The sequence below is a fragment of the Desmodus rotundus genome, chromosome 2 (genome assembly GCF_022682495.2).
Source record: "Desmodus rotundus isolate HL8 chromosome 2, HLdesRot8A.1, whole genome shotgun sequence".
NCBI lineage: Eukaryota > Metazoa > Chordata > Mammalia > Chiroptera > Phyllostomidae > Desmodus > Desmodus rotundus.
Window position 1 is genome coordinate 195,342,656 of NC_071388.1, and position 22,414 is coordinate 195,365,069.

A 22,414-nucleotide genomic window follows, 5' to 3' on the forward strand; every position below is an offset into this window, starting at 1 on the left:
CCTCTGCCCCCCATTCAAACAAGTGGCTCTCCCGAGGAGTTTCTGGAAGCCACTGTGAGTGGGGCAGTGGGGGTCAGGAGGTGGCTGGGCGCTGGCGTCAGGAGTCAGGGAGGCCGGGAGCTGCGAGATGGAGTTGGCTGTGACTCCTCCTGAGGTGTGGTCCAGAAAAGTGGCAGGATGAGCTGAGGACTCTAGGGGCAGCCCTCTTTCCTGGTGGCGTGGGAGTGGGGCCATCTGAGCACCCCACAAGTTGCTAAGGTCTAGCCAGAGTTTGGGGAGCAGATCAACGAGGTCTCAGAAAGGGACCAGGGATCTCTGTCCTAGGCTGGGGGCTGCCCCCTCCCCTGGCCTGGCTCCTGCCGCCCGTGCCGCCGGTGAAACGCTGTTGACATGTCCTGAATTATTAAGCACGGGGTGGGCTCCGGAGCACATGCTGAGCGGAGCGGCTGGGGCTGCGCGGCGTGGCGGAGCAGCTCACTCGCTTGCTCGCAGGGACACACGCAGGGGCTGACAGCTGTGCTGGTGCTGATAAGGGAAGCCACAAGGAGACGATCGAGGAGAGAGACAAGCGGCGGCAGAGGCAGCGGCGGCAGAGGCAGCACCAGGGCTGCGGAGCTGCTCGGAGTGGGAGTGACTCCCCCACCTCAGGCCCCCACCCTGTCCCCATCCTCCTCCAGCTTGCCCTGAGTTTAGAAGAGCAGCCGCTGCCACCACCGACACTCCGGAGGGCACCAGGGGCTGCTGGTCAGGGAGGGACAGGGGCAAGGAGGCTCTGGCCAGTCCCAGCAGCCAGGGACAGATGCCGATCGAGATTGTGTGCAAAATCAAATTTGCAGAGGAAGATGCGAAACCCAAGGAGAAGGAGGCAGGGGATGAGCAGAGCCTCCTGGGGGCTGCGCGGGGGGCAGCAGCGCCCCGGGACCTGGCCACCTTTGCCAGCACAAGCACTCTGCACGGGCTGGGCCGGGCCTGTGGCCCAGGCCCCCATGGACTTCGTAGAGCCCTGTGGGCACTGGCTCTACTCACCTCGCTGGCTGCCTTCCTGTACCAGGCGGCAGGCCTGGCCCGGGGCTACCTAACCTGGCCTCACCTGGTGGCAATGGACCCCGCTGCCCCAGCCCCAGTGGCGGGCTTCCCAGCTGTCACCCTCTGCAACATCAACCGCTTCCGGCATTCGGCACTTAGTGACGCTGATATCTTCCACCTGGCCAATCTGACAGGGCTGCCCCCAAAAGACCGGGACGGGCACCGTGCCGCTGGCTTGCGCTACCCGGAGCCTGACATGGTAGACATCCTCAACCGCACTGGCCACCAGCTTGCCGACATGCTCAAGAGCTGCAACTTCAGTGGGCATCACTGCTCCGCCAGCAACTTCTCCGTGGTGAGTCCTCCCAGCTGGCCCGCCTGGCCTGGGGTGGCCAGAGACTGGTGGAGGGTGGTGCGTGGGGGCATCCTCAACAGGGTTTCCCTTCCTTCCGCCACCAGAGGCTGGCCTCGAGTCTCCCCCAAGCTTGGTGTTTCCCTCTGGCTCCACAGCCACGGAGCAGGGGACACTCAGGGGCTTACCCTGGCGCTGCTGCTCCTCTTCTTGGCTCTGCTGCTGCTGCAGTGCCCAGGGCCGGGCCCGGGTCCTGGAGGGCCCTCCAGGGGCCCCACAGCTGGTCAGCTGGCAGGGAAGGCATGTACCAAGGCTGGACCAACTGACCCCACGTTTCTTCTGTGACTTCTGGATTCTTCTCATCACCTAATGAGGGTGATGGGGAGAGGGTGTTTGGGGGATGCTCCAGCAGGGGAAGGACTCAGACTGCCTCCTGGAGAGCTGGCCCGGCCGGCAGGCTGGATAGAGATGATCTTGGTGTACACTGGGCACCAGTGTCTCTTCTGTCTCTGGGTCTCTCACACACACCCCCTTTCACAGACTCCCTCACACATCCCTCTTTCATGCTGCCCCTCTGGTTTCTCCCACCTCCAGTCCCTCCCTCCTTCCCTGATTCCTGCTGCTCCCTTGCCCGGCTCTGGCTCTGACACCGAGAATCACTCATTCACTCTATTCACTCCTCAGTGCACGGCTCGCCCTCACCGCTGCTCGGCGCGTGCACACACGCACACACCCCTCTACGGCTCGGGGCCACAGTTTCCTGCACACTCTGTGTCACACACCCTCAGTGCACACTCAGTGTCCCTGCCACCACACTCACATGCACACCCGCACACCCACACATCTGGAGAGCTACTTATCTCTGTGCTCACTTCCCACCTCTTACTTAGCTGCCAAGGACAGGGTCATGCTGCGGATGCCATGCCCTCTCGTGGCTACCCCCCCATCTCAGCCCGTTCCCCAATGGGGGCCGCCGCCGCCATCTCTCACAACACGCGTGAGTGTGGGGGTGTGTCTTGTGCGCTGTCTGTCAGTGCTCTGGTCACCCCGTCGTGGGGTATCTATTATTCCTGGTGTGTGAGATGGCGGTCCCCAGTCCAGTTTACTCCCTGTATCGTGTATGTGTGTTTGCACGCGTGTTACCACTGCCCAGACGCATATGCACACACATGTTGTCAACATGGTGCCCACTCCAGCCCAGCCTCCAGGGCCGGCCCAAGAGATGGGAGACTTTCCCTCCTCACGACCCAGCCACCCCCTACCCGGGTTCTCACTCACTCCCTGCCTCAGTATCACCAGGAAACGCGCTCCCACCAAGTGCCTGGCTCCCATTGTGCCTGCATCCTCGGTCCTCTGTCCTAGGGGTGGGGCAGTTGGGTAGAAATGGAGGAAGGGACAGAGGGAGAGAATTGTGCCGGGAGAGGAGTCGGGGGCACTGACCTATTGTCTGGCTACAAACCCCCTCTTTTAGGTAGAAGTCACCTCTCCCAAAGCCAGGCTGTGCGAGTCCCCTAAAAGAGGTGGGGTGTGGGGTGTGAATGTGGACTTTCAGACCCGTGGGGCTCCTCTATACAATATCCTCACACCCTGAGTTGGGGGGACAGAGCCCAGTCTTAGCAGGTGCTGTTGGGGCAGAAATCAATGGGGGCTTTGTGTTCCCGAGTGGGAGTTTGTGTCCCAGGCCCTGGCTGGGGGGTGGGAAGGAAGGAGAAGAGGGATGAAACCTCAGTGGGAGGGAAGGAGAGGAAGAGATGGAGGGTCGAGGAAGCAAGGTGAGACAGGCATGGGTTCCTGCTTTCCTGTCAGGAAAGGAGCAGTGCCAGGGGCTGTGGGAGGAGGGAGTCGTCGTCGTCCCCCCTCCCGCCACCCGATCAAGGCTGACAATGAGTCTCTCTGAATCCCGGGGACACCCTCGCAGGGATAAAGGCGGGTCTCACACAGGCCCTGGGGCTGGAGGGTGGAGGCTAATACAACTTGTGGGTCTCAGCTCTAGGGCTGCAACAGGACAGTGAGGGGGCAGAGGGGACAAGCAACCACTGAGGGGCAGGAATTTCCCTTTGGATCCTGCTCCCCCTGCCCCCACCCATCCTAGACCCCATGCCTTTCTGCCTGCACCCCACCCCTATCTGCTGAGTATAACTCTCCGTTGGACTTGGCATTGTAGGCTGAGACTTCTGCAATTCACAGGGTCTGGGACTATGGATTGGGATGGGGGCTCATGATCTACGGTAATGGGGGAGATGGGGTGCGTTGTTGCAGCAAGATGGGAAAAGGGGTGTGGAGATGAAGACGGGGGGTCTCTGATGAGGACATGAGGTCCATCATGCACCATGGTGAGAACATGGAGCCTTGACAGGGATCTATAGTGGGGAGATGGGTACAGGGACCAGTGGGTGAAGAACCTGCCAGGGCATGAGTGGTAAGGTGCTCAGTGACAGGGACAGGCTTTGGGTAAGGGGCTGTTGTGTGTTTTCTGTTGCTTTCCTTGTTTCCTCCTTTCCACTCCCCACTCTGCTGTGACCTTTCCTCTGGAATCCAAGTTAATAAATGTCACATTTTCCAGCCTATTTTTATTCCGGGTAATTCACCCTCCCCCAGTCCCCTAAGCTGCTGCTCTTGCTTCTGCTACTACTGCGATTGCCACCCCCCCCCCATTCCCTGATATCCCCTCACTGACTCCCAATCACTCACTCACTCGATCCATCAACATGGTGTTCTGAACACCTACCAGGCTCCCTGCCAGGTGCTGCGGGGAGAACAAAGAAGGGAAGCCCTCGTCCCCAGTCCTTGTCCTCAAGCAGCCTACAGTCTTGTGGTGGAATAGGGACAGAGCCACTCCAAAGCTTAACCAACCATGCAATAGTGACCCAGCCATGCAAACCAAGCAGTGTCATGAGGTGCCAGGATTAATTGCCAAACTAGGTACATGGACAGTTAAGAGCCTGAGTTCAGAGAGGAGACCACTCCGGGCCAAAGAAAATTGGGAAGGTTTAAGGAATGAGCCAGGCTGCAGTGCGCGAGGTTTGGAGAGAGAGGACGGGGAGAGAAAAGAGATGGCTCCCAGGTGAGGATGTTCTCGCCTCTTCACCCATTTCACCCTTACCCCCCTCCACCTAGCCCCCCCCCAGCTCTTCTCCTCTTTCCCTTTCCCCTACTTAATCACTCTCATGCCAACCCACGCTCACCTCCACCTCCTAATTTCACCACCACCTTCATGTTCGCCCTTTCCTCCCGGATTCCTTCCACCATCTGCTACCTTGCTCCAATGCTCCAAGGCCCATCTAGACTTTCCCCACTGCGGCTTGCTCTCAGCCTGCCCGCTTACTAGAAGGCAGAAATCACTCTTTCTTCCCAGGCATCATTTCTTTAGCTGTAAAATGCAAGGATGACTCTAACATTCAGCATCTCCTCTCAGCTGGGGACTGTATGGTATGCAGTCAAGTGTGTGGGTTCTGGAGCCAGGCCACATGGACTCGAACCTTGGCTCTACCCTTTAAGCTGTGCGCCCTTGGAGGAGTCAAAAAAGCTTCCATAAGCATCAATTTTCGTAGTCATTAAATAGAATATTAGAACCTAAAAAATGTGGGTGGTTGTGGGGATTAAAGAGAGAGCTTAACACAGTACCTGGCACGCACAAAGTGTCAGCTGTTAGAATGCCACGGCCCCAACTCCTGGCTCTCTTTCACCTGCCTGTGCCCAGCACCACCTGCCATTGTCTGACCCATACACTGACTGGCACCTTCGCTACTCTCCATCGCCTCGCCTTCCCCCTTTCTAGACCCTCAAGCCCCCTCTCTCTCCCTCCCCTATCACAGCATTCCCCTGCTTCCTCCCAAACATTCATGCACACAGGCATAGATGCAGAAGCGTGGGCACACACTTGAGATCACTGCGACCCCACAGAACATTCTGTGATGACGGAAATGTCCTGTATCTGCGCTGCCCCACACGGTAGTCACTAGCCACCCCGGCTATTGAGCGTCTGAAATGTGATTAGTGTGACAGAGAAAATGAATGTTCCCTTCAAATAGCCGCATGTGGCTAGTGGCTGTTGTATTGGACAGTGCAGCTCTGGTCCTAGGAACGAGGTTCTGGCTGCCAGATTGGGCGGGGCTAGGAACTCCAACTGGTATCAAAGAATATAAGGCGACAGCTGCGCGCTGTGATTGGAATCCTGGCATCTAATCTCTGGGCTGAGGTCCCAGGTTGAGCTGAGGATAGGGCCTGTGTCTGGGCACATCGAGGTATTTGGAAACACCACGTGAGCCGTACACCTTTCTTCCTAGGTGCAGGACATGACCTTGGTCTTTTCCATTCTATTGTCTGCAAAATCGAGGCACAGGGGAAATGGAGAATGAAGCCTTGAGGAGACAGGGGTATAATCCTGCCCCTCTCTGTGGATGGGCAGGTGACCAAGGACCTGTGGGCACTTCACTGTCCCCATCGCCTCCGGGCTCTGACTTCCCTCCCCCTTCCAACCCTCCTTCTGCACATGCTGGTGACTGCCGAGACTATTAATCACTCGCACTGTTCTCTTCCTCTCTACTAATCAGGCACAATTAGACAAGGCCTCTTCCAGCTGGGCAGTCCCCTCCCTGTCCTCCCCCCTCCTCTCCCAGCTCCACCCCAGCTGCCACCAGGACAGCGCTGGGGCAAGGGGAGCAACGTGCAAGCTCTCTATCACTCTCTGACTTCCCTGACCCCCTGTCGAGGCCCCTTAGCAAAACCCTGCCTTCTGTCCAAGCTTCCTACTGAGACTGTTCCCTTCCCTGGTGTGGTCAGGCCAATACTGACGGTCTCTGCCCTCTGTCCTTGGTCATGGGAGGGGCTACTTTACGCATCCCAACTCCATGCCTTTGCCACTATCTCCAGAGGCATGAGGGCCTTTGCCTTCTTGACTCTGGAAGGGAGGGGGTATCCACTGAGGTTAGTCCAGGCCTCTTACTACCAAATGAGCTCCCCTCTGATCCCCATCCCCTGTCCAGCCCTCTGTCCTCTCTGGTCCCATTTTCTCCTGAGGCATGAAACTTGACAACATTTAATTCAACATCTAGTTCAGGGTTGGTCCTGCTTTCAGGAGCCAGGCAGGTCAAGCCTGGGAGGGCACACAAATAGGGAAGGATGGGCCCTGAGGAGACCTGAAAATCTCTTACCCTTGAACGGAGCTGCCCCAGCTAACTTGCCCTATGGTTAGGGACGCCCAGTGTTGGTGGGGGTTGAATAGGCCTTCCAAGTTGTCCATAGAAGCCCGGAGCCTTGATTATTTTAATAAAATTTTTCCTGATTAAAAAAATAAGACTCTGAGGACTACCTACAACTCAATTACAGAAATCCAGCGTTCTAGCCCTCACCTGCCACCCTGCCACTGGCTGCTGCCCCTGGAAGGGGCGCTCTCAGGCGGGCTGATACTCATTGGCCAGCGGAGCTGGCAGAGGGGGATTTGAGTAGTGATGGCAGAGCAGCTAAGGGCAGGGGCTGTAATTGTTACAGAGGACTGGTCTGCAAGGGCAGCGGGAGGGCCATGAGGGACGTGCCCCCACCCGGCCCCACTTAGCAGCCCAGTGGCCTCTTCATTAATCAGGAATCAGCCCCGAGCTGGGCTCATTATCAGCTCAGCTTCTCACGGCACTGCCGGAAGATGCTGATTAGCATTTGAAGAAATGGCCCCCACGTCCCCCTCCCATCGCTCCTCTATCTCCCCTACCCGTGCTCCTTTCTGGACTCCCACCCCTGCCCTTCCGCTTCCCGGAGGAATCTGCTCCCTCTCGTGGCTGGCGGCAGGGTTGCCTCTGCTCCACCCAGGCAGGGGGCAGGAAGGATCAGGAATGAGGGGCAGGGAGGCGGGAGCACCCCAGGGAGCACAAAAGCCTCAGGGTTGCTCAGGTGGAGACCCCTGGGTAGAGGGGAGAGAGTGAATGCCTGCTGCAGACTAAGGTGGTCAGGTGGAGGTGAGGAGTCTGGCACCCTGGAGGAAGGGAGGAGAGGGCAGCCCCAGGCTGGTGAGTTATCACTGTTTCTCTGCCCTACCAGGCTCTCCCAGCAATGCCCTCTTCTTAAAGCAGCTGGAGTGGGGACAGCCAGAACCGTGGACAAGAGCCCGAGGGTGGTTTCTTGGGTTATATTATTTTTTTGCAAATCATGGTGCAGGCTTAGGGTCTTGGAACCATCCCAGATGAATGGGAGTGTAAGGCAGGAGAAGGACAGGCACCCAGAGGGTAGAGGTAGGAGGGTTCGGAGTGCTGTGTGTTTTCCAGAAGGGGCAGAGGGTGTCTACTCGTCTTACCCTGGCTCCCAGGCCAGAGGATGGTAGCGCTATTGTCTGGAAAATCGAGGCACGGGGGAAATGGAGAATGAAGCCTTGAGGAGACAGGGGTATAACCCTGCTCCTCTCGGTGGATGGGCAGGTGACCAAGGACCTGTGGGCACTTCACTGTCCGCATCCCCTCCGGACTCTGACTTCCCTCCCCCTTCCAAATGTTCACCATGCCCTTGGGACACCCGGTTTGGGATGGAGGGAGAGCCGTTCCAGAGACACAGGCAAGGGCTGCAGCAGCCGAGGCAGCAGCGAGAGTTCAGAGAGGAGCCACGGGATGATTAAGGGGAAATGGAGGATTGATTTAGGAGGAAAGATTAAAGGAGCTAAATCCGTGGCGCTTGGCTCAGCGGTGACTAAGCGTGGACAGGATAATAGCTTACAAATGTGTGAAAGGTGTAAATACCAAACGGGGGAGGGGAGGCAGCTAGGCGGGCCAGGGATGCGGGGCGGGGGCTGGGCTGCCTCGGGGGTGGGGCGGGCTGGGGACCCCTGGGCGACTGCCCCATACGCCTGGCCCTTCTCCAGTGGGAGTGCCGAGGGAGGAAAAAGGGTTGTCGGGGAACCCCAAGTTTCAAGCAGGGGTTCCGTTTCTGAGGCGCAGCTTCGCCGCCCGGGTGCTGCGCTTCAAGTCACACTCCCACCCCGCTGGGGACCTGAGGTCGAGGGTTCAAATCCCACCCGAGTCCCTCTTCGCCCCCCTCTCCCGGCACCAGGCCTTGCCCACCTCTCCCAGGCCGGCCAGGCGGACCCTGCTCTGCAGGCCTCTTCCCCGGCCCCCGCCTCGCCGTCCAGCCTCTCGCCCCCTCTCCCCTCCCCGGCCGGGCGGGCGGCGGTGGCTCCCTCCGCGGTGGAAGCCTCTGGCGCCGCTGTGTGCGGAGGTCACTTTGCAGAGGAGCCGGGAGCCGAGGGAATGCAAATGAGGCAAACCCAGGGAGGAGAGCGGAGGAGCCCAGAGGAGACGGGAGGGAGGGCGCTCGGGCGCTTTGATGGATGCCTGCCCCGCGGGAGAGAGGGGAAGGCGGAAGGGAGCGCGAGGCACTGGGTGCAGCCCCCTGGGTGTGGCCCTCTGGGTGCGGGTGGGCCGGGCCTGGACGCCAGGGTACCTGTGAGGGGGTGGAGATGTGGGGGCGGGGATGGGATCTGGAGAGGCGCCCACCCACCCACCCAGCCACCACGGCCACTGCCGACTTCTCAGTCTTGGTTCCTGTACTCCCGCCCGGCCGTGGGTTTGTGCTCCACTGTGTAAGCAAAACTCTTGAACGCCTAACTTTGCATCGAGGGGCGGGAATGTCAGGGAAGGACTTCGTTACAAATTAAAAATATTCCCGCCTGGAAAATTGACTTTCTAGGGTTTGAGGCCTAGGCAGCCGTTACCTGGGAATAGGTTTGATTGTTTACCTGCGTCTTGGAGCCCCGAGCTCTCCTCTCCGGTGGAAATGCGGCGCTCGCCTGTAATCATGGCGTTCTGCCGCGCGGCCTCAAGCTGTCCCCGGCTGCCAACGCGGCCTCAGCCTGGAGTCACACGGCCTAGACACGGTCCCTACTTTTCTTCCACCACCCCTCCCACATTTACATTTGAACAAATCCTGCGCCCATTTCCTCCTAGGCCTACAGCACTTCTACTTCGGGGAGGAAGTCACCCTGAAAATCACTTGAGTGGCTGTAGGGGTGAGGGGTGGGGCACTGTGATGGCCATATGGTAAGGGAGGGGGCCAGGCCTGCTTGGGGAAGGGTATTCTCCCTCCGTCTGACTGTGGCATGGTTGATGCCCTTCACAGGCTGGTGATTGGGCTTTCTCTGGGGGGGCTTTACTCTCCAGCCCAATTGCAACCCTGTTCCACTGTCAGAGGACCAGGACCGGCACCAGCCCCCCATCACAGCACCAAACATAACTAGCAATGATCTACTGTACCCCGTGCTTTGTGTTTTGGTGCCCACTGCTTTGCACCTGGCTCAGAGTGTAAGTGCTCAATAAACACTTTTTGTGTGAGTGAATGTCTCTGCAGCCAGATAGCAAACTCTTTCAGGGCTGAAATTGTTTTGTTCGCTGAGTCATCCCCAGCACCAGGCGCTGCGCCGGACACGCTGCCCAGGCTCAAGGAATCGTGTCGGGCAAATAAGTGCTGTTGGAACACACACTTTTTTCTTGAGCACCTACTGTTTGCCAGTGCGATGCCAGGCACATGTCATCACGCTGTGGCTGTGAGCACAGACCAGCACCACACTGCCTGGCCCCCAGCTCCGCCCCGCGACGAGGCCCTGGCAGGCTCCTTACCTCTCTGGGCCTCATTTCTTGTCTGAAAAATGGAGATAAGAGACCTCCAGTTCCGGGTTTCTGTGAGGATTAAGGAGTTAATAAAACACCTAGGACTGTACTTGGCACAGAGTAAGCACTAAATAAATATTAGCTGTGTCTCTTTCCTTGTGATACCTCTGAAGGGTACCTATTATCAGTCCCATTTTACAGATGAGAAATGGAGGGTCCGAGAGGTTAAATGACAGAGTCCTAATCCCACAGACAATAAGGGCAGGACCCAGATGTGACCCACACTGGGCTTCTGGCCTGTGCCCCGGGTGCTGCTTCCCATCTGGTGGGAGAGGCCTATCTTGGAGCCTGGGTGTTTTGCTCTGGTAGAGCTCTGTCCTCTGCGAAGCACTGTCTCTTCCAAATCTCCGAGAGAGCCTTTACCAAGGTGCCTGAGGCCTGTGAGAATGGGTCTGGTATGAATCCAAGATCAAAATGGCTTCACCATCTTGGCAGGAAGCTCCGTTCCCGATAAGCTTCCACTCTTCTTGAACTGATCTCTAATCCTCATGACTAATGTTCGGAGAAGGAATCCCCATTCCTTTTCTACAGATGAGCAACCCAAGGACCAGACAGGTTAAATCATGCATCCAAAGTTGTTTGTCCAAAGTTGGTGGCAAAGCCAGGATTTGAACCCTGTTTTGTCGGGCTTCAAAATACATGTGCCCCTTCCCCCACGTTATGAGCTGATGTGGACCTGTCTGTGGCGCCACATGCAACGGTCCTCTCTGCCCCAGCTTGGTTCTTCCCGGTCTCTACAGCATTCTTACTACTAATATTGGGGCATCATGTATATGATTTGGCTTTGCAAATGGCTTTCATATATTTTGTCTCTTTTGAGACAATCACCCTATGAAGTAAATCAAGCAGGAATTTCTATCTTCACTTGACAGATGAGGAAACTGAGGCCCCGAGAAGTCGATCAATCACTTTACTGACCAGGTTTATATAGGGTGTCAGTGGTGGGGCCCGAGCTGGGACCAGGGTCTCCTGACTCCCTGGGGGAGACCGAGGTTAGTGGAGAATGCTGGGGTCACTGGGTGGGGAGACTGGGCTTTCATTTTGAATTTGCCCCCCTTTTTGGTGCTCCCTTCGACATGTACCTTGCCATCTCCAGACTTCTGTTTTGGCCTTTGTACCGTGAGGGTTTGGACTGAGTGACTTCCAATTTCCTCCAGCTCAGACACCCCAGGCTTTTTGAGTCGGTGCCATCTTCCTGCCTCTGCCCCTCCTGAGGACGGAGAAGAGGAGACTTCGAACCTGGATGCTTCTGCCACCCCTGAGTAAAACTGGGCCGGTAGCGCTCCAAACACCTGAATGAGGATGCACCCCCTTCCACTGGACCCTGGGGGAATGCAGGGCTAAGGAGCAATGATCTCGGGGCCTAAGTGAGAGGCTTGGGGCTGGACTGAAGCAGAGGACAGCCGATGGAATTGGAAGCGGGGGTGGGGATGAAGCTGCCATGGAAAAGGGGGGGGTGATGCCAGGGCCTTGGCAGAGGCAGGGTGCCCAAAACACAGTGGAGATAAAGCCCAGGCCGCAGATTAGCTCAGGGATTAGCCCAGCCTCTGCTGCTCCTGGCGGCTCCTTATCTCCTGGAGGCCGGGCCCTCTCCCTCACAGCTTTGAGCCCTGGACCTGCTAATTGCCTGTTAACCCCATGGGCTCTGTGACTACAGGGAGGATGGGGGGCGGGGAGAGTACGCAGGCAAGCCAGCCAGAGGAAATGGGAGCTGTGGGTAGATGAGACTCAAGGGACAGAAAAGCCACATGTTTGGATCTCTCTCAACCTCTGATCATCGTCTGGGGCAGACCTGGAGGAAGGGCAGGGTGAAGGAGGGGAGAGCACCAGGGAAGGCTTTCTGGCTTGGACAGGGGGAGCTGCCTCAGGCCCAGGGAAAAGTCTAAGAGGAAGACAAGAGATAGAGACTGGACAGCTAGACTAAGGGATAGACAGAGAGGAGAGTGAACAAGATGCGGATGTAGACAGCAAAGGAGCATGGGGTGGGGTGGGGAGCCAGGATAACAAGAGGGAAAGACAGAGGCCAGGGGCATGGACAGTCCAACAAAAAGCAAGAGACAGAGAGACAGAGAAACAGAGACCAGATGGATAATTGATTGGATGCTGAGGACAGACAGGCCAGGAGGAGGGACTTTAGAGAGAGACTGAGATCGGAGGCAGAGGCTGGGGAGACTGACCAACCCAGAGCAGGTCCAGGCTAACACTAAAGGGGAGCTGGTCTGAGAGGGACCGGCAGAGGCTGGTCGGAAGGAAGGTGGTGGAGAAGTCCAGGCGTCTGCACACAGCACAGATAGATTCCCATCAAGCAGCTGTCCAGCCTAGGTCCACAAGGGCTCTGGGAGGCCATGTGCTCAGCCTGGAACCGGGAGGGTGGACCTGGAAATAGGCAGAGAGCAAGGAAGGGCACAGAAGAGGGAGGGTGAAGGAGGTGGTGGGGTGTGAGATGTGGACAGGGGCTGGGGCTGAGGGCTGGTGGTGGGCGATCTGGAGACAGCCCCTCAAGCCATCAGCGCACATCCTGGCCTGGAACCTGCCCCTTTGCGTGGCCGAGCCTTGGACTCTCAACTTGTATACACACACCCTCCTTTCCGGCCAGTCCGTGGGGAGAGAGCAGTGGACAGCCAGTGGGGCCCTGTGGCTGAGCGGTCGTGCCGTCTCCATGGAAGAAGCTGTGGGCTGTGCTGCCACAAATATTCTGCCACTTAGGAGCTGGCGGCCCCACCTGCCACCGCCTGCCTGGCCCAGGGACCGTCTCCAGAGCAACGCTCTGCTCTGCCCAGCAGTTGGGCCTGACCCGGGCTGTGCAGGTGGCCTGGCCCTGCCAGTCTGGCCTGTCCATTTCCAGCAAAGTGCACCCATCACACCCAAAGTCCTTCCGCCTGTCCCCCTTTGTCACAGCCACCTCAAGGCCGGGGTGCCAGATAACTGCTCTCCTCCAAAGCCATTAGAGCCAAAGCCGTCCCCATTGGCTTGGCCCTGCCCAGCGCTGGGCTCAGTGTCCTGCAGCAGCGTGTGTGTGTATGTGTACCTGTTGGGGGCATCAGGTAGGGAGGATGCCCCAAACCCACCTCCGGTGAGGAATCTCCCCAAGTCATTCACTCACGGAACACTGCCAGATGATTTAGAAGCACTCTGTTTTGGCATCAGGCTCCATTCTGTTTGAGTCTCATCTACTTGCTGTATGTCCTTAACCAAGTCCCTTTTCCTCTCTAAGATTCCTCATTATCAAATGGGGGCAATGCTACGTAGCTCGTGTGGTCATCTTGGAGGCTCAAAGGGGAAAACAGACCACAGGCCTGTAACAACAGGACCTGGTACAGAGTGGGGATGTTTGACAGTGCTCACTTTGCACTTCTTCCCTCCGCCTCAGGCCTCCTTCTATGAACTGCATGGGACTCTGGGGGTGCCAAGATGGCAACAGGGGGCTCCTGGCCTCAGGCAGTCCACTGTCCTGTGGATGAGTTGCCAACAGGCAGGGCTCTGCTGCCGTGATCCAGCGTGCTGGGGCACACGAGTGAGCAGCTCGCGCCGGGTCCCCCCTGCAGCTCACGCCTTGTCTAGCCTCTCAGCTGGAGCATTCACTCAAAACTGTCTGCATCAGCGAAAGCGGATTCCAACATCTTGGCCCGGAATAGGAAGAGGGTGGGTGCTTTGAAAACTGAGGCAAATACTTACATGTTCACTTCTGCCTTTCCTGCACCACTGGGGACACAGAAATCTTGCACCCAGTCTCCTCAGGGTTCCTATCTCTCCAGGGAGAGCATGGGTCTAGCTGGACTCTCCCCACTCCATCTAGGGCCTTTTGACTCCAAGTGCAACCTGCAGGTGGTTAGAATGCAGACTGAGTCCAGGCCCCCGCCCCACACATTTAACACACCCAGAATCTGCATTAATATGATCCCCAGGTGCTTTGTGTGCACGTCGGCACATTCAGGTTTGCGAAGCACAGATCTTGGAGATCTGGGCAGATCAGCTCACCTCTCTGAGCCTTCCGTTTCCTCCTCAGTCAGACGTAGGGTGGTTGTGAGGATGCAATTGGAATGAGTATGGTAAGCATTTAACGCAGTGCCTGGGCCAGAGAGAGCGCACTGGACTGTCCGGGATGCCTACTACTGCCCCACCCATGGACGCACGCATGGCAGGGAGTTGGCCACGGGTGAAACAGTTAAGAACTGGAATCTGGAAGATGGTGAGGATGCCAAAGGAGGAAGGGAGAGACAGGAGAAGAAGTGGGGGACTGAGAGTAGCAGTCATGGAGAAGGAAGAGTGAGGAAGGTGTGGAGAGGAGTGGAGTGGACGGGAGGGAGGGACAGGAGATGAGGGGATGGTTTGGGTTACATCACAGCTGAATGGGGCTGAAGCAGGAGCTGGGACTTGGAGCAGGGTGGTGGTGGCGGGCACCTACCCAGAACAGGTAGAGTCTTGCATCTAGATGAATTACGCCTCTCCCACTGACTAGCTGTGTGGCCCTTGAGTAATAATCAGGTTAACTCCACCTAGCCGATACCAGGGTTGCCGAGGGGATGAAACGGGGCCGCGGTAGATGTTGCGGGTTCTGTAAACTGCATGGTGCGTGTTTTGTTTTAGGAACCTGAGGCAGGGTGTTAGGGTGATAGAAGAACTATGTGAGAGGGGAGGAGCAGCAGGGTTATTAACCTAGTGAGAATGGGAGACCTAACCTCGTTCCACAACAAGGGTGCCCCCAGCCCCCCAGTTCTTAGAACACCTCACTCCCATCGCCCTCAACCCAGCCCCTCTGCCTTCTACACTGCGCCTCTGAAGCTAGGCATTTAGGATATCTTTTCCCTGACATGCCTCATGCCTTTCCACCCAGTTTTTGCCAGCGTAAATATGTTCCCAAGGAGAGGGGAGGGGGAGCGAGAGAGAGTGATTGAGTGCGCTGACCCCTGGCCCCCAGGGACGGTGCTGCCTGTGATGGCTTTGACACGGGGGCTTGTCTCTGTGGGGTGAGCCTGGCAGGGGAAACTTGCATCTGCCTCTCCCTCAGCCTCCTCCCACCCAGCTGCTGAGCAAATCCTCACCCAGCGGCGGCCCCACCCGGAGCCTCGGCTTCCATCCCCGAGGCGCCAGCGCCCTCTCGTGTCTATGCTGGGGAGCTCTCCACTGGGTCAAAGAGGGGCTTCGTTCTGCGCTGCAGTAACCGCTGATTTTGTTCTTTGCGTTCCTGGTACTGGGCCAGGTGCTGGGAACGCCAGACAAGCTCACTGTTCCTGTGCAGCACAGAATCTGTTGGTGGGGGAAAGATGAACAGTGAACTAGGAGACAAACAGATAAACAGTGTCATCTCAGGTCTTTTTATTGTTTAAAGATTTTATCTATTTTTTAGAGAGAGGGGAGGGATGGAGAAAAAGAGAGAGAAACACTGATGTGTGAGAGAAACATCAGTTGGTTACATCTCACACGCCCCCAGCCAGGGACCTGGCCTGCAACCCAGGCACATGCCCTGACTGGGAATTGAACCTGGGACTTTTGGGTTCACAGGCCAGTGATCAACCCATGGAGCCACACCAGCCAGGGCTCTGCTTAGGCCTTGATAAGCACTTAGAGCCAACCAACAAACATGCTGATTGTTGGGTGGGGGCAAAACTGGGAATGTGTGTGTGGTATAAGAGTGTGCGTATGAGGGAGGGACACTTAAGCTGAGGTTTTGAGAGATGAACAGCTGGCCATGCCAAAACAGGAGGGGGAGGCATTCCAGGAGAGGGACCTGCCTGAACAAAGGTCCAATGAAGGAAGGCGCACCGTGAGTTTGAGTTTGTCAGAGATCTGGGGGTAGAGTGGCAGGAGAGATTGGCAAGGGTCGCCTCCCATGGTGACTTTCAGGCTAGGGAGGGAGTCTGGCTTTATTCTGCAGGAAATGGAAATCCGTTGTGGGGGGGCTTTAAGCTGGCAGGTGACTTGGTCCGGAGGAGCTCTGGCTGCAGTGAGAATGGCCTGGAGGCAGAGGCAAGGACCGAGGAAGGGAAACCGGTTAGGAGCGCACTGCTGTGGCCAGGTGGGAGATGGCGGCAGAAGGGGGAACGCAATGTGGAAGGAAAGTGGGTAAATTCTAAATAGATTTCAGAAGTAGAATTGCCCAAGAAAACTGCCGGTGAGGGAGAGGAGGTTTCAGGGATTCTGATCTGAGCAACTCCGTAGATAACGGAGGCCTGTATGCAGAGGAGGAGAACGGTGTGTGTGGTGGGGCAGGATTCGGAAAGATGTCAAGAGTTCTGCTATTGATTTGTTAAGCTGGAGATGCCTTTTAATCATCTAAGGGAGGATATCAGCAGAAAAGATGGAGCTCAGGTGAGAGGCTGGGCTGTAGATTGATTGCTGGAATATGGGACAGGGCTGCCCGGGTAGGTCTGGTGACCCTGGCAGGGGGCAGGGAGACAGGGAACCCTAAGCATAAGGAGTTGTCTTAGCCTCTCCTTCCATCTCCCCTTCTCTTCTCTCTCACACCCTCCCCTCCCTTGCCAGGTCTATACTCGCTATGGGAAGTGTTATACTTTCAATGCGGACCCACAAAGCTCCCTCCCCAGCCGGGCAGGGGGCATGGGCAGTGGCCTGGAGATCATGCTGGACATCCAGCAGGAGGAGTACCTGCCCATCTGGAGAGAGACAAGTACGTAGGTGGGGAAGGGACAGGGCCAACCTGGGGGCTCTGGCGTGGGCTGCCTGCCTGGGATGGCTTTTTCAAGCTCCCCATCTCCACCGTGCAGACGAGACGTCGTTTGAGGCTGGCATCCGAGTGCAGATCCACAGCCAGGAGGAGCCACCCTACATCCACCAGCTGGGCTTCGGCGTGTCCCCAGGCTTCCAGACCTTTGTGTCCTGCCAGGAACAGCGGGTGACCACCTCCGGCTGGGCATTGGGTTGGGCACGGGGTGGTGCCTTTGGGTTTAGAGGGGATGCTGACCAGACCTCTCTTCCCAAAGCTCACAGCCCGCCAGTCTGCCCATGGACTTTGCTCGGGGCTGTGAGCACTGGAGGGCTGGGTGGGATTCTTGGGCATGACCCACCCCATCATGCCCACCTCTGCAGCTGACCTACCTGCCCCAGCCCTGGGGCAACTGCCGGGCGGAGAGTGGGCTCAGGGAGCCTGAGCTTCAGGGCTACTCAGCATACAGTGTGTCTGCTTGCCGGCTGCGCTGTGAGAAGGAGGCTGTGCTTCAGCGCTGCCACTGCCGAATGGTGCACATGCCAGGTGGGCACCCCGCCTCCCCACTAACCCTCCGGGCCACCCTGCCAGGCTCCAGAACCTCCAGGAGCAGAGCACTGCTCATGTGCATGTGTGCAACATGTGTGCATGTCTGTATCAATGTGAGTGTGTGCTTGGGATTTCACACATGCTTTAACATGTGTGTGGAATGCACACCTGCACAATAACATGTATTTAAGCATGCACATGCTTGCACACATCTGTACCTGTGTGCTTGTGGGGGTTGTGTGCGTGTGCTCGAATGTGTGCGTATACACATGTTTGCACATGTGCTTTCATGTTTACACACATGAGCATGCACACGGCCTTGCCTGCATGTGTGTGCAAACATGCCCGTTGGGGCATGTGTGTGTTCATGCAGGAGTGTGCCCACGTTGGGAATGTGGTGGGGATTGGGGATGGAACCCTAGACTCCAGGAATAATCTTCTCTCCTTCTAGGCAACGAGACCATCTGCCCACCAAATATCTACATTGAGTGTGCCGACCACACACTGGGTCTGTGCTGCCTGCTCCCTTTGTGCCTCTCCATCACCCTCCTCTTCACCTCTCTGTCCACCCTCCTCCTAACTGCCTGGGCTCCTCCCAGTCTTTCCCTGGGGGGCACTTCCTGGGGGTCGAGACTTATCCCATACCTCCAGGGGTCTGAAGACCTTTGCAGGTGTGGACATTTGGGTAAGTGGAGGCAGCAGGGTGAGGGGGTGCAGAGAGTCCAGGCTTCCTGTCTTGGTTCAGCAAATGAGCTTGCCTTTCTGGGGAAGTGAAATGACTGCTTTCTTGGTGTGAGGAAAAATGCATTGCTGGCTCTCAGTGTGGGGAAGGCAGACCCATCTGTCCATAGGTCCTGTCTGATCTGCAATTCATTTACTCATTCATTCATTCATTCATTCATTCATTCTCCAGGTGCTTACAGCCCACGCTGGTGCTGGAGGTGAGAGGGGAAACAAGAGCCCCGCTCTTGCAGAGCTCACTGCTGGGCAAGGCTGTGGATAGGCACTACAACAGGGAGTGTTAATCTTTGCATAGGGGAAACTCAGGGATCCTACAAGGCCCCGGGGCGGGGACCTGGGATGGCAGGGAGGATTCCTAGAAGTGACGGAGTCACCCAGGTGAAAAAGGGGCGTGTTCTAGACAGTAAGAACAGCACATGCTAAAGACCTTGTGGCCAGGGAGAGCGCGTGTTTCGCACACTGACAGATCAGTGTGCTGAGAGCAGAGAACGTGAGGGGGCAGCGGAAGCCTGAGGGAGGGGGAGAGTAGAGGAGGCTCTAGGAAGCCAACAATGGCTAAGGCATGGCAAGAATACTATCTGATTTGGGGAAGGTGACTCCGATTAGATGTGGAGAATGGATAGGTGGGGAGTGAGACCAGAAGCAGGGTGACTGGTAAGAAGAGCGTTGCAATAATCCAGCTGATGGAACCATGGGAGGAGATGCTGAGGCCACAGAATCACATCGGGACCTTCTGTTCTGCACACAACTGTGCCAATCAAAGGGGCAATCGAAGAGTGTCTAGTGAAGGCGCAGATGTGTGAGCAGGGATTAGTGAACCACAAGAGGTGGTAAGACTCCTCAGAACTAGCAATATCAGGGGGGCTTTACTCCCCCAGGCCTGGATGGGGACAGGAAGGGAGCCCTGTTGGAACCCAGAGAGAGCTGTGGCTGTCCGAGAGGGCCAATGGACAGGGTCTGTGAAGCCTCCTGCCAACTACGAGAGGAGGGATGAAGCCTCTGCCAACTACGGCCTGGCAGTAAGGAAGCCGGGAAAAGAAATACCCTGGTATCTCTTCCCTCCTTGCCTTCTGACCCTGCTGGGGCCTCCCATTGGCCAAACCAAGCCCAAAGCCAGAAGATGAGGGGGCCTAGGTGATACATTTGGCAGAGCTCAGCCTACTGGCCACAGAGAAAGGTGGAGGAGAACGGAGGGTGGATCTGAAGGGGTAAACAGAGAAAACCCAACATACTGAGCATACAAATCCTATCTACCCACTTGTTCTTTTGTCTGTCTGTCTGTCCATCCAACCATCCAACCACTCACCTATCCACCCACTCATCCCGGCATCTCTCCGGGTCCCTTGTGTGTCTGAGGCCTCACGTGTTTGATTAGCTCTGGTGGATGGGCCATGCCCTCCCTCTAAGCCAGGAGGACCTCCTGCACCAGGGAACTGGGGGACAGAGGGACAAGCCTGTGGGAGGGTACCTGGGAGCTTAGCCTTTGCCTGCTTTCTTGGGTAGTCTGAAGCTGGTCCAGGAAGGGACCCCCATCCCGTGATCTCTGGGCAGTGCCAGGGCTGGCCAGTCAAGGCCCTCAGTGTGGACGTGGCTGCCGCAGGACAGCCTCTGCAGCTGGTGGCCTCTGGGCCACCCAACCCTCCCCTGCCCCCACTGCAGCTGGTGCCTCTGTGTTGCAGACTCCCTGGGTGGGGGCTCCGAGGGCCCGTGTTTCTGTCCTACTCCTTGCAACCTGACCCGCTACGGGAAAGAAATCTCCATGGTCAGGATCCCCAACAGGGGCTCAGCCCGGTACCTGGCCAGGAAGTACAACCGCAATGAAACCTACATACGGTATGTGTGTGTGTGTGTGCGTGCGCGTGTGCGTGTGGTGGAGGCCACCCTCAACAGGCCTGGTGCATGGTGGAGACAGGGAGCAGGGTGCAGCTTTGTTAATAAGGAGTCTTCTGCCAGGAATGTTTTTCACAGTTCTTTCCTTCGAACCAATCCCTACCCACCCTCCAAGTCACATCCGTTGTCTCCACCTCCATGGAAGCCCCTGGTCCAAATGCCTTTTATTTGAGCTACCAAGCACCCTGTACCTGTTGCTGTCCTTGCACGTACCTATTGTTTTAGAGTCTCTGTTATGTGTCTTTTTCCCCCAGCAACCTGGGGCTATTGAAGGCATGTTGAATAAATGCCGTGGTGAGGGGGAGAAACCGGGAGGGCTGAGAGAGCAATAGGGTGGCCTGCAGGAGGGACCACCCAGAGCGCTGGGTCTGGTACGTTGCAGCCAATCTACAAATGCTGGGCATCTTCTGAGTGCCAGGCCCAGTGCTGGGTCCTGTTGGGACAGAGGTGATTACAACACAAAACCCACAGCACAGTGTGTGGATGAGCCCACGTGTGGCTGTGTTTTTGTGGCTCCTCAGGCCCCAGGAGAGACGAATGTGTATGGGGTAGGGGAAGCAGGGTAGGTGTGAACTGGGCCTCTGAGGACCCCAGGTCTGTGAGGGGAAGAGAACGGAGGAGAGAGAGGAGGCATCCCAGTTAGAGAACTGTGGGACGAGGTGGAGACTGGCCTAAGTTGCAGGGGCGGGGCAGGTGGGTGAGATGCAGATAAGAAAGGCAGCTTGGATAGGAAGGCACAGACAGTGCAACAGATCATGGGCATTCTTGGAAGTCTGGAAGAATTTTGGAATGGACTATGGGGCATAGGGAGCCACTGAAGGTTCTAGAGAGGTATAGGGATGAGGAACATGAACACTATTTGCTGCTTTAGAGAAGGCAGGCGGGAAACTGCAGGCCCAGGCTTTTTTTTTTGGCTCTCCCAGGCCTTTTGCTAGTCCTCAGAGTGTGACACTAACTCGTATCTAGGAATGGCCCCCCCCCCCCACAGCCTTTGGGAGTCTGAGGGGAGTCACCAGCTTCCCTGCACAGGGGTTCTCGGATCAGCACTGCTGGACCTGGGATGTGCCTGCCAGCCACTCCCTTGGGAAGGTGGTCTCACGTGGACATCCTGCTTCCTTTCTCCGCAGGGAGAACTTCCTTGTCCTAGACGTCTTTTTTGAAGCCCTGACCTCTGAGGCCTTGGAGCAGCGAGCAGCCTATGGCTTGTCAGCCCTGCTGGGTGAGACCTGGCCCAGATTCCGTGGGTGTGGGTCAGCTGGGCCTGCTCCCTCTGACCCTGCTCTCATGCTCCCCAGGAGACCTTGGGGGACAGATGGGCCTATTCATCGGGGCTAGCATCCTCACGCTGTTGGAGATCCTTGACTACATCTATGAGGCAAGAAAGGGGCCTGTCTAGGGCCACCCACACAGTGAAAACAGGAGGGGGAGGGGCTCTGAGAAAAGCAGAGGGGCAATGCTGGCTTCCTGGTGGAGGTGGTCCGGCTGGGAAGTCCAGCTCTGGGTCCTTTGCCAGAGTTCCTTGACTGACTGGGAGGCCTGAGGGTTCTGAGAAGTCAGGAGAAAGGGATGGGTGAAGAGGATCGGGCGGTCTTAGTGGGGGTTTGCTGGGCAGCAAGTCTTATAACGTGAGCCTGGTTAGTCTGCCCCTCTCCTCTACCAAGTTTCCTGAGCCCACAGCTATGCCCCGACCCTGAATCCCAAGGTGTCCTGGGACCGACTGAAGCGGGTGTGGCGTCGTCCCAAGACCCCCCTGAGGACCTCCACGGGGGGCATCTCCACCTTAGGACTGCAGGAGCTGAAGGAGCAGGTGAGGGTGAGCCTGCAGGGTGAGCAGCCAGCTCATTCTCCCAGGACTGAGTGCCCCCATGATTTCTGGACTGGCCTGTGAGAGGGGGGTCCCTGGCCCCCTTGGAGCCTCTGCCCCAGGGACATGGAAAGGCTGGCTGTACAGGCCTTGGGGGCATGGTTTGAACTCTCCCGCTTCACTTTGCAGAGTCCCTGTCCAAGCCGGGGCCAGGCTGAAGGTGGGGGAGCCAGCAACCTGCTCCCCAACCATCACCACCCACATGGCCCCGCAGGAGGCCTCTTTGAAGACTTCGCTTGCTAGGATGATGCTGTGTCTAAGAGACCCAGGAGTCTGGGACTTCTCCCTGGATCTTCCTGCTTCTGGGACAGAAGGCCCAGGGGCAGCCCAAGGCTGCGGGTGGGAGAGGGTGGTGGTGCTCACTAGGACAGAGCCTCAGTCCCTGTTCTCACCACCATGGCACCAGCTGCTTTGCAAGAGGGTCCTTCTTGTCCCTACTCCCCTCCTGAGGCTGGTGCCCAGGAAGGCTGGAGAGCAGGCCATGGGCCCCCAGGAAGGGGAGAGGGTAGAAGAGAGGGAGGTGGAGAAACCCCAGAAGGGGTGGAACCCTGTGTACATTTGTATATATTTAGGGAGGACAGGGTGGGGGGGGGGTACAGACATAGAAGGTGGGTGGGTGATTCAGGGACAGCCAGGGTCCCAGCCCTAGAGTGTCAGCAGGAGAGGGTGGGCTCCCAGGAGTCAGG

General features: G+C 57.2%; 1 protein-coding gene across 2 annotated transcripts; it reads left to right on the forward strand.

Moving 5' to 3' along the window:
- Positions 1-308: 308 nt before the first annotated feature.
- On the forward strand, positions 309-22,273 carry ASIC4 (acid sensing ion channel subunit family member 4). 2 transcript variants are annotated; one of them, XM_024564253.3, is made up of 10 exons: positions 309-1,381; positions 16,504-16,648; positions 16,746-16,873; positions 17,068-17,230; positions 17,685-17,741; positions 19,654-19,807; positions 20,992-21,083; positions 21,160-21,239; positions 21,567-21,671; positions 21,858-22,273. In XM_024564253.3, exons 1-10 carry the CDS (start codon positions 800-802, stop codon positions 21,969-21,971), a joined length of 1,620 nt encoding a protein of 539 aa, XP_024420021.2. In that variant the 5' UTR covers positions 309-799; the 3' UTR covers positions 21,972-22,273. The 2 variants fall into 2 exon arrangements, with proteins under 2 accessions (XP_024420021.2, XP_045054261.1); XM_045198326.3 differs by lacking the exon at positions 17,685-17,741 and having other exon boundaries at positions 468-1,381.
- The last annotated feature ends 141 nt before the right edge of the window (positions 22,274-22,414 follow it).

What these genes read in the sequence shown, in the direction of transcription:
- ASIC4 (XM_024564253.3), top strand. Translation starts at nt 800, where the DNA reads ATGCCGATCGAGATTGTGTGCAAAATCAAATTTGCAGAGGAAGATGCG. An exon ending in TGGCTTGTCAGCCCTGCTGG is followed by an intron (nt 21,084 to 21,159) that starts GTGAGACCTGGC and finishes CATGCTCCCCAG; the next exon opens with GAGACCTTGGGGGACAGATG. An exon ending in TCCTTGACTACATCTATGAG is followed by an intron (nt 21,240 to 21,566) that starts GCAAGAAAGGGG and finishes CTGAATCCCAAG; the next exon opens with GTGTCCTGGGACCGACTGAA.